This window comes from Palaemon carinicauda, chromosome 22 (assembly GCF_036898095.1).
Source record: "Palaemon carinicauda isolate YSFRI2023 chromosome 22, ASM3689809v2, whole genome shotgun sequence".
NCBI lineage: Eukaryota > Metazoa > Arthropoda > Malacostraca > Decapoda > Palaemonidae > Palaemon > Palaemon carinicauda.
Window position 1 is genome coordinate 65,544,321 of NC_090746.1, and position 12,046 is coordinate 65,556,366.

General features: G+C 42.3%; 1 protein-coding gene across 1 annotated transcript in view; it reads left to right on the forward strand.

Moving 5' to 3' along the window:
• Nucleotides 1-12,046, forward strand: part of Vps13 (vacuolar protein sorting 13C) — a 469,226-nt gene that overhangs the window by 56,221 nt on the left and 400,959 nt on the right. The window contains exon 4 of the mRNA XM_068346310.1: nucleotides 10,547-10,640. Within this exon, the coding sequence (XP_068202411.1) occupies nucleotides 10,547-10,640 (94 nt within the window). The remainder of the gene's footprint in view (nucleotides 1-10,546; nucleotides 10,641-12,046) is intronic.

Sequence of the window (12,046 nt, forward strand, 5' to 3'; positions counted from 1 at the left end):
AGCCCTTGGGCTTATAGCATCTTGCTTTTCCAACTAGGGTTGTAGCTTGGCTAGTAATAATAATAATAATAATAATAATAATATACTGATTTGTTCCGTAACTGGAATACAAACCAACGCTATTTATAGGGGTAATGCTTTTGGCAAAGCTGAAAGAGGAGCCATTAGATTTTTAGCGAGGGTTAACCACCCATACGGCTATTTAGCGGGGGTGGGGACAGTAGTAGCTACCTCTCTCACTCACACACCTATGAATGTAACTCACTTTGCTTTTGGGTCGGATGGAGAACGGTTGTTATCGCTCTTCCTCCTCACCAATTTGAACAGCCATTACAGCACTAATTACTTTTGTGCTGCTTCTTTCCAGATTGTGTGTGTGTGCCTTCTCTGCCGGTCATGCATACCTGCCCTGATCCCGAGGGCCGCTCCTGCGGAACAATTATGTCTGCTGTGGATACTGATCTCCACCAATTGTGTCCGGCTTGTAGGGGGCAATGGTGTGATATAGATAATAAGTGAGTGTCAGGAGTGGTCTGCTTCCCAGTGGGAAAGAAGAAGTCTTAAAGGGATTCTTCTCCTTCGTTTGGTACCTTTGACAATGAGGCATTTGTTGATCGAATGCCCCAATTATGACAACTTAAGAAATAGATATCTGTTTGAGGCTCGAGGTGAGGATGGCAGGTACATCCTGGCCAAGATCCTTGGAAATGTTTAGTACAATACTAGTGGCATTTTTAAATTGATATCAGAAGCAGGTCTTCTTAATGCTATTTAACTTTTATAAAATATTTGATTCTAGTGGCATTTCTAAATCTATATCAGAAGCAGGTCTTCTTAATGCTATCTAACTTTTATAACATATTTACTTCTCTGGTTTTAATTGTATATTCTTTAAATAATTATTTATAATAAACGATATCGGTGTCAATGACCTTTGATGTCAGGATGCCAGAAAACTTCAAATCAATTAATCAATCAATCTTCTCCTTCGGGGTCTTCCTCGAAGCAGAGGAAACCCAAAGCTGCTCCCTTCACAGCGGATTCCTTTTCATCAGGAGGAGACAACAGCACTGCAGCCTTCCTCGAAGACTTCCTTGATGGCGGATGAGACTTCCTTTCTGAGGCGCTCTTCGTCGTTCCCTTCCAGGGAGCTTTCCGATAGTGCCGGTATCTGTCAGGAACCGTGGTTTTGAGTCGTGGTTAGGGTTATTAGCCAAGCCTTTGCTGCTGGTATCCCACCTGTTCATCCTGCGGAAACTCCCAGGATTCCCCTGGAAGAGTCTTCTTTACCATCTTCACACCCAAGTTAAAGATCCATGGTTCCTTCCTGTCGAGAAACTACGGTTTCTATCTCCCCCCTGAAGCAGAAGAGAGGAGTCCCTGAGGGGTAGTCTCATCCAGGCTCAAGCTGATTCCCGACAGGACATCCAAGGGAAGGTCGAGTATCCTTATGCCCACTCCTTGAACTCATGCTCCACAGCCATCTGTATAAGTGAAGTTATCTCACAGGGAAGAGTCCCTAGCCGACTCTTTCTGCCCTTTGCCCATTGAGGAGGTCCCACGAGATTGCAGGGTAGTCTCGAAGCCTGTAGACGATACAATCCTTCCCCATACCGGTGACCAACAGATGGTTGTTCCACCTAAATTTTCTGTGCTTGAGTCCTTTTTCCCTCCAAGGAAAGAGTTTAAGGACTATAAAACACTTCCGAAATTCTCATCAAGGATTACAAAACCCGCAGGGGTGGGTCAAGCATTCTACTTCCTGCCACTTCGATGACGACCACGACACCCCGAGATGGTCTTGTGGGTGGAAGACAATGACCCAGCTGCCAGTCCTTCATCAGGAATGGAACAGAGAGTCGAAACATGCCTTCTGGCAGGTCTTAGCTTGCATGAGGTCATAACGGGTAAGAAGATCCAGCGATGGCTCCTCAGGAAAGCAAGGACACGGTCCTGGACTGTCTCTTTGGCACTCAGAAGCCCCCTAAGTATAGTGCAGCCTTGCCCTTGTCTTGGGGACTGAAGAGTACCCGGCGGAAGGTGTTTGCCCAGCTTTCCGACTTCTCTAGTTTCCTTTGCTCAGGCATGTCCTTGAAACTCCTCCCACCTCTGGGTGTCCATCAGAGGAAGTATTATGAGGTCCTTGCCGAGCCTCTTCCGTCCCTTCCCCTTCACCATTCCTTGGAGGAATTAATGAAGGATATCTCTAAAGAGACTTTCCGGGCTTCAAGTTTCATTCTGAGCTTCGTAGATCCTCGACCAAGAGAAAGTGGTGAAGTACGTCATGCAGGCTATTTCGTGGCTGGGTCTCTGGTTGGGGCCGGTGGGAAACTGGTTCAGACAGAGGATTTTTCCAAAGAAAGCTCCAGGAAGGCGATGGGAACTTTTCTCCTGTCGGGTACTTGTACTATAGAATTCCTTGCCCGTCATGTAGTAAACTTGTGGGCAAAGACCATCTTGAGGCGTAGAGACTCTATAGTTGAGAGATTCCGTCGCCAAGTCCCAAACTGCGAGATAGTGAAACTCCAGAACTCCTTTCTTGAGGGTTCCTTGTTTGAGCCGGGGAGGTCGAACGAGCTGCGGAGAGATGGAGGAAGTCCCACTAAGACGACGACTCCATAGTGCCTTGACATCCCGACCCTATAAACCACCTTCTCTCCCGCAGACCAAACTACAAAAGCCAACAGTGAGTAGGACCACAGTAACTGACAACAAGGTGTCCAAGAAGCCCTTTCCTGCCAAGAACAGGAAAGGCTCCAAGTCCTCCCGAGGAGGGAAGCATCCTAGAGGAGGCGGCCGAGGCCGCAAACGCTAAGATAAGCTTCCCTCCACTTGTCCACCAGTTTGGGAATGCCTGCATTGCAGTCTCCGGGATTCGTTCAGGGTATTGCGTCTCTTTCACTCAATCTCTCCTTCCACTGACCAAGACTCCGGTATTGATGAGCTCCTATGCGAAGGGATCCACAAAGGTGCTGGCCAAAGTCCAGACCACGTTGGAGAAGGGCACTCTCCAAGAGGTTCTCGACGACTCCCCGGGCTTCTTCAGTCGACTCTTTCTTGTGAAAGAGGCATCTGGAGGCTGGAGACCAGTCATCGATCTCTCAACCCTGAACAAGTTTGTCAAACAAACTTCATTCAGCATAGAGACGGCCGACACGGTCAAACAAGCAGTAAGACCACAGGACTTCATGTGCACACTGAATCTAAAGGATGCATACTTCCAGATCCGAATCCATTTGTCTTCAAGGAAGTATCTGAGAATCATTCTAGACAACAAGAAATACCAGTTCAAGGTGCTGTGCTTCGGTCTTTCCACAGCACCTCAGGTTTTCACGAGTGATCGCCCTAGTGTCATCTTGGGCTCACTGAATCAGCATCTGTATCCTACGTTACCTGGACGACTGGCTGATTCTAGCAAATTCTGTGGCAACCCTTTTTCAGCACCAAGACAAACTTCTGGGGCTTTGTCAAAGTCTGGGGATCATGCTGAATCTCAAAAAGTCACAAAGCCTTCCCATCAGACGACAGGTTACTGAGGCTGAGGAAGGTCGCAAGACTATTCCTCAGATGAGAGGAACTCCCAGCCCAGAGGTGGCTGTCTTTTCGGGCACCTGTCATCTTTGGCCCATTTAGTTCCCAACGGCCACCACAGGATAAGATCTCTCCAATGGCAGCTGAAGTCCACCTGGAATCATGCTTTCGATTCCCTGGACACTGATCCCCATAGGACCAGAGGAGCTGACGGACCTCGAGTGGTAGGTAGCAGACGAGAATCTTCTAAAAGGGCATCAAAATTCTCGTCCTCCCCCGGACTTGATGCTCTTTTCAGTTGCATCAAAAGAAGAGTGGGGGACCCACATGCTGCACCACACGACCTCAGGCCTATGGTCAGAGTTGAAAAGTACCAGCACATAAATCTTTTAAGATGAAGGCTGCCTTCCTGGCCCGTCAACAGTTCCTGGCAGCCCACTCAGTGATGGTGATGAGTGACAACACCACAGTAGTGGCTCACATCAACAAACAAGGCGATCCTTTTTTGCAGCCCCTATCCCATCTGGCAGTAGAATTATTGAGATGGACATAAGACAACTCGCTGACCCTATCAGCTCGCTTCATTCCCAGTAAAAGAAATGTGCCTGCGAACAACCTGAGCAGAGCAACTCAGATATTGTGCTCCTAGTGGTGTTTGGATCATCTAGTAGCCAACAAAGTCCTGACTCTGTGGGGTTCCCCGATGGTGGGTCAGTTTGCAACAGCCCTAAATTTCAGGCTCTTGTTGTACTGCTCCTCAGTTTAGGACCCCAGGGCTCTCTTGCAAGATGCATTCCAACAACGGTTGGACAACATCGATGTGTACACCTTTCTCCCATTTGCTCTGGTGAGAAGAGTACTCAACAAGACCAGAACATCAGTCAATCTCTTAATGACCCTAATAGCTCCAATATGGCATCATGCAGAATGGTTCCCAGACCTTCTGCAACTCCTGACGGAGCTTCTGAGAGAACTTCCTCCACAAGACGATCTACTCAGGCAACCACATGCCATCATATTCCACAAAGCCGTAGCTATGCTAATGACATCACACCTGGAGACTATCCATTATCTCCTCATTTATAGAAGATTTTTGCAACAAGTTGCAAAATGGATTCCTGGACACTGCAAAGATCATCAGCCTCAGTCTACTAGGCAAAGTGGAATGTCTTCTGTGGTTGGTGTCGTGGAAGGGGTATCTCTCTCCTCAATGCCATTATTCCAGCAATAGCGGAGTTCCTGGTGTATCTACAGGAGGAAATGCTCCTCTCGGTTTCGGCAGTAAAAGGCTATCGCTCAGCCTTAGGGCACCGTCCGCTATTTCCTGCCTTTTTTTTCTAAAGATTCAAAATACACAATTTCTATATATATTTTAGACATTTATAATACCTTCATCATATAAAAATTTCAAGTCATTTTATCAAATTTTTTTTGATTTATTAGCAAAAATCATAATTTTTAAATGAATTTTAGGTACATTTTTCTCCATTAATGTGACACCAATTGTATTGAAAATCATACCATCAAAACTTTATTAATCAAATAATTCTGTGTGAAAGATTTTTTATTTTCCCTTTTTTAATTATTTTTTTCTTAATTTTCTTTGCATAGACAAAATAATCATGAAAAAGAGAAAAAGGAAAATAAAAATTCTGTTACACAAAATTGTGGGATTTTTATTCCTCTTTTCAGTGATATCTTTCTCTCTAAAATTGAACCATAAGTATGTGAGAAAAATTTACATAATAGTGAATAAGTATCTTTTTGATCTCCTAAAGATTTTCTATAAATTTTTGCTTTTTTCTTAAAAAAATCAAGATAACATATATTATGATTACAGTGATACCTCGGTACTCGACCATAATCCGTTCGAGATCCGTGTTCGACCTCCGATTTGTTCGAGTACCGAATTTTTTTTCCCCATAAGAAATAATGGTATATATTCTATTCCGTTCCCAAGCACTCGAACAGGCCCAAAATATTAATAAAACGTGTACCTAAACAACAATAATTATCTAAATGTGTATGAAATTGGTCAGAAAATCCTATAAAACAATTTTAAACCATTTACTGTACTAAAATAAAACAATTTTAAACCATTTTCTGTACTGTAGTGAACATACCTTTGAGCAGCGGTTCGATGGCATACAGGGATGGATGTGGAGAGGATGGAAGGGGGAGGTTACTGCTTGGAAGGAGAGTCCCCTTCCATGATGTGGCGGGGTAGTTCTCCTTCAGGAGTTGTTTCTCTCTCCAATGAAAGGGTGGGCAGATCTATTTCAGGGGTTTCTTCTCTTCTTTGTCTCTTCTTTGGAGGAGAAACAGGCTTTGATGTAGCAGCTTTCTTTTCTTTTGTGAAAAACTGGTCTATTGTTAATTGTTTCTTCCTCCTCTGCAGTATTCTTCGAAAATGATACATGACACTATCATTAAACATATGCACTGCCCGGTTTGCTACTGCAATTTCTGGGTGGTATTTTTCAGCAAAAGCCTGCACATCTGCCCACTTGGAACAAATTTCATTGATGAGAGAACTTGGAACATCCTCCCTTACCTCATCCTCTTCTGAAGATTCCTGCTCCACAATCAGATCCTGCTGCTGTTGTTGTTGCAGGTGCAACAATTCCTCCACAGTCAACTCGGTAGAATGGCTTTCTACAAGCTCATCAATATCATCCTTGTCGACCTCAAGCCCCAAACTCCTGCCCATGACAACAATTTCCTCAACGACATCAGTGTCATCAGAAATTACAGGGGTAGCAGTGCTTGGACCCGCCTCTGGTTGGAAACCTTCAAACTCCCTCTCTGTGACACATGATGGCCACAGCTTACGCCAGGCAGAGTTCAATGTCCTATAGGTCACACCTCGCCAAGCTTGGTCAATCATGTTAACAGAGTTGAGGATGCTGAAGTGTTCCTTCCAGAATTCCTTTAGGGTCAACTTCGTGTCACTGGTCACTTCAAAACACTTTCTGAAAAGGGCCTTGGTATAGAGTTTTTTGAAGTTTGAAATGACCTGTTGGTCCATGGGCTGGAGTATGGGAGTAGTATTGGGGGGCAAGAATTTGATTTTGATAAAGCTGTATTCTTCTTTCAAGTCATCCTCGAGACCTGGAGGATGTGCAGGAGCATTGTCCATAACCAGAAGACATTTCATTGGCAAGCTCTTTTCAATGAGGTAAGCCTTAACCTGGGGGGCAAACACTTCGTTTATCCACTCAGTAAAGAATTGTCTTGTGACCCAAGATTTAGTGTTCGAGCGCCACATAACTGGTAGTGCACTTTTACAAATATTATTTCGTTTGAACACCCGGGGGTTGTCCGAGTGGTACACTAACAAGGGTTTGATCTTGCAATCGCCACTTGCATTTGCACACAGCAACAATGTTAGCCTATCTTTCATTGGCTTGTGACCTGGCATCTTCGTCTCGTCCTTGGTAATGTACGTATTGGCTGGCATTTTCTTCCAAAATAACCCAGTCTCATCACAATTAAAGACTTGTTGTGCGATCAAATTTTGTTCATTTATGTACCGATCGAATTCCCCCACGTATTTATCGGCTGCAATTTGATCCGAACTAGCTGCCTCCCCATGCCTAGTAACACGATGAATACCTGTTCTATTACGAAACTTTTCAAACCAACCCCTGCTCGCTTTAAATGTAAATGAATCACTTTCACTGGTACTCGGACTTTTCTTCACTAATTCTTCATAGATATGCAACGCTTTTTCACAAATGAACGCTTCACTAACACTTTCCCCGGCCAACTGTTTTTCTTTAATAAATATTAAAAGCAACTTTTCCATCTCCTCAATCACTTGTGGCCTTTGCTTAGTTACCGCCGTAACTCCCGTTGCAACATTCGCCTTCTTAATCATTTCTTTATGCTTTAAAAACGTAGAAATGGTCGACTTCGCCATTCCGTATTCTACCGCTAAATCGGACACTCGTACACCATTCTCATATTTCGCTATAATTTCCTTCTTCAACTCGATCGTTGTTCGCACTGTTTTCCTCTTCTCCTTCCCCTTAACACTCATTACTTTCTTGGGACTCATTATGAAAGCTAAAAAAGCAATTAAAAGCACTGAAAATCACTAAATCACAACGAATGCTGATCGCGCGTTGTCTGAGTGACGCTCTCGAGAGAACTGATGCTTCCCGAACAAGCGAGAGTGGCCGAGATGGCGCGATCATCACAAAGCCCATGCGGTCGTCACGTGTTCGGCTGGTCGAGTACCGAATTTTTGGTCGAGCACCGCAGCAAAAATTTCTCGAAAATTTTGGTCGAACTCCGAATTGTTCGAGTATAGAGTCGTTCGACTACCGAGGTATCACTGTACCTTATTTTTACTTTTATTGTTTATTTCTATATGAAGGCTCCCTAAACGAGGTATTTAAACCCTACGTTTACTAATACACTTGGTATAAGGGTTTCATGAGTTACCAGTGTCCTCTCATTGTTGCCAGTTTTAGTGAGAATATTCCAGCTTTGTACTCTTTTTCGTGTTTCCCTCTCTTCTTGGTTCTTTTTTGTTGCTCTCTGCTTACTTTTTGTTCTTAATTTGACCTTAAGTAACATTGGCCTTGCTATAAAGTTCATGAGGAGGTTGTGAAAAAGACAATGTACATACGAACTGCAAGTAAACAAACACACATGCAACGTAACTTCTATACGTCTTTGAAAACTGGCCGAGCTTCTCATAGATTGTAGTTTGCGTCAGCTTACCCTCTACCAATGTCTTCCATTTCTGCCAGACGTACAAGATTTTGAAGCATAAGTGAAAAAATTGCTATATATATATATATATATATATATGCAAAAACACACACACAAAGACAGTTCTATCAAACTCAGTCATACAGATAATGCAGTAAGGATGACATCATCATTTAAAGACTGCTTTATTTGTAAAAATAACTGGCTGAAACTTCTGGAGAGCATGTATGATATGTTTCTGTAGACATAGAAACAATAAAACTATTTTCGATTTTTTAAAGTTCTGTCAAACACCATAGCGGATGTCTCCCTTAAGTCTTGCCTTTAAACTGAAAGGAATAGACATTTCCTCTTCGCTGGAACTTTCTCTCCTCATACGAAGTTACGAAAGTGAGACCTCCTCCATGGAACGAGGTTCAGGTTCTTTGGTCCCTGAAGGGTGCTTCCTACGAACTATTACGCCAGGTAACTAATCGCCACCTCATGTTGAAGACGGTGTTCCTACTCACCTTGGCTTCAGCCAAAAGAGTCAGCGAACTTCATGGTCTCTCGTATGACATCACCCTTTCAAGGGGATGGGGAAAGGTAAGCTTCACCTTAATCCTAGAGTTTGTAGCGAAGACTCAAAATCCGGGGGGTAGCGGATCTTAGATTCGATTCCTTCTGGATAAAGTGTCTTCATTCTGTAACTGATGACCCTGACCATCTATTACTATGCCTAATAAGAAGTTTGAGGCACTACCTCAAAAGAAGAGCAGCAGCTCGCCCCCATATGCCAGCTCTTTTCATCAACACGTGGAGAGTCAAGAGGAGGATCACGAAGAACACCATCTCTACTTGGATTTGGAAGGTCATTGACCTTGCACTAAATCCAGATCCTCCTCCAACATGTCGTCCCAGAGCACATAACGTGAGGAGCATTGCTATGGCCCTGGCTTTCAAATGTAATTACTCTGTAGCGCAGGTATTACAAGCAGGCGTGTGGAAGCGTCAGACGACCTTCACCGCCCCCCTACATGCAAGACGTAACCCACAGGAGACTCGATATGTTCTCTATCGGTCCTGTGGTGGCTGCACAACAATTGGTTTAACACCTCGAGCTCCTTAATAGACAAGTAGCTGGAGATTGAGGGCATTGGCTATCTGGTTGTAGTCCGAGTGAATGAATAAGAATGACTGGCTCTTTCTTTTCTTTAGCCTCCCCTCTTTTAGGGAAAATCAGCATCCGGTTCCTCTACAAATCTGACTTCAACCACTGCAGGTAAACCATTGCTCCCTTGTGTAACCTAGTATTTTGTCAATACTGTTGCATCCCCATAACCTGGCGAGGTGGTATTGGGAATGTCGTGGTGACCTCGGATGAATCCTGTGATTCAAAGAACTCCTTCCTTGACAGTCACATTGCTAGCATCACAAACACACAGCTTGTGTAGGCCACAGACCATGCATAGCAAGGTTTAGCGAGGTGTTAGGGTTTCCACCTTTTATGTGCTAATTCACATAAAGGGAGATTCTCTGGCCTTCCTTTTGGGCGAGTCAACCCCTATAAATAGCATTGGTTTGTATTCCAGTTACGGAACAAATTACAGATTTGGAAGTAATTTGTATTTTTCCTAACGATACAAACCTGTAGCTATTTATGCAGATTTGCTCGCCAACCCAGTCCCCCTTGAAGTCCTACCTCCAAGCAAAGTGAGTTACAGGTGTGTGAGTGAGAGGGGTAGCTACTATCCCTACCCCCATGTTAACTAGTGGTATGAATGGTTAATCCTCTCTAAAAATCTAATGGTTCGTCTTTCAGCATCGCTGAAAGTAATACCCCTATAAATAGCTACAGGTTTGTATCGTTAGGAAAAATACAAATTTCTTCCAAATTTTCATATTTTTTTAATTATTCCTGGTTTTATTTGTCTTATTAGGAAAGTTTTCATAAAAATGACATCTCTTTTATTATTATTTGATGATGATTATGATGATTAGTTTTAATAACCTAGAAAGTCTTGGGATCTGTCTTGTAACTGCCAAAGTAAATGAGAAAAACTAGTAAATTTCTTGCATCTCGGCTAATAATTGAAGTTCCTTATCTCTTCAGCGATGAGGATGTATTACATAATTTGTATAATTTTACAGTAATTCCAAAATATTTTTTTTTAATTTGTCAGGAAAATATTGCGAGTGAATATTTAACTTTGCTGTAATTACTGCTGAATGGTAATTATAGGAATTCGTCATACATGTTACAGTATTTTCACAGATTTCTCAAGTCAGATACATATTTCTTTTTCTGTAACAGGCTCTTCAGAAAAAACAGAAGATGGATTTACTGAAAAGTTACTGGCCCAAGTAATTCGGAATATTCAAGTCACTATCCAGAACATTCACATACGGTGAGGTTTTTTTTGTTATTGTTTTTTAATTTAGTGTACAGTCAAATACAAATGTCCTGTCGTCTCTGGTCCCCCACTGTCAACCCCAATATCTAGATTCTAGAATTTCAGGTGTACAAGAGTTTGGTTGTTATGGCGAGGATAACGGGTGGGGGAAGGGATCCGGGCAGGGAGAGGATGACCGGTAGGGTGAAGACGATGGGTAGGGGTAGGACGCCAGGCGGAGGAGGGCGACAGGCGGGCAAAGTACCACTTGTTAGAGCTGTAAGGTGTGTGATGGCAGGGGAAGCACAAAAAAATTATGTATGAACTTAAATTCAATATAATTTCATACGTTCCTAATTCAGTCATTAATATAATACTTAATTTATAATTACTGTTTATGGTATATTTGTTGTGTTATTTGCTATATCATTCTTGCAATGATTTCAATAGAATATTACAAAGTTGTGCAAAAGCTTCATTGATTTTGATAACCATAATTGGAGTCCATTACTCCTGTCTGTGCTAAGTGACTGAAATTATCCCTGCTGTAACTATTTGAAGTTCGTGGGAATCTGTTTGGAAGGAAGAAGTGAACATTGTATATGTCCTTCAGTCAGATTTAGGTTATGTTTCTCAAATCATATTACAAAGTAGTAGTTTTTTGTCAGATATTGAGAAGTAATATGCATAAATATATACTCGTGTGTACTGAAAACAGTAACGGTGAATGATACAAAATAAGTTTTAGCAACCATAGTACAATCAACTGGCCTCTAATACTCTTTTCTGTTGCATATTTCACCTGCAACAAAATATAGAAAGTAGCACTTCTCTCATTGTGTTAGCTGAACACCAGAATTGCAGCTTAATAAGTAAATAAACCTTTCAATACAAGATGGAGCTATTGATGGATATGAAGTAGTGATCTTCAGGTAACAGTACTTGTCAGTTCTTCCTTTCCTTTAACTTATCATTAATCTCAATTAATGCTTGTGCTTAGTTTCACCCACCAAAACATTTAAAAAAATCCATTTGCTGCATTAATTACCGTCATCCCTTTTAATTCACAAGGGTTGAGTTTCCAGCTGCTTTTTATGAATGAAGAGCTTTTACTAACCTCACCTTCCTTTAAGGTACTATATCTATCCATAGGTTAGGGTTTTATTTTATATCTTTTTAATACACTTAAGGATTAATAGTAATAAGAGTATAATATTAACTAATGCACTTAACTTACAAGTTGCCCAGTTTACATACTATGGTATTTACATTGACCTTTTAAAGCAATACTTGATAAGAGGCAGAAAATGTGATGGGAACACAACTCTCGGTGTTAAGATTGATCACACAATAGACATCACATTATGAAAATGTCACCCACAACTGCAGTCTAGAAGACAAGTGAGTCATGTGGTTACATC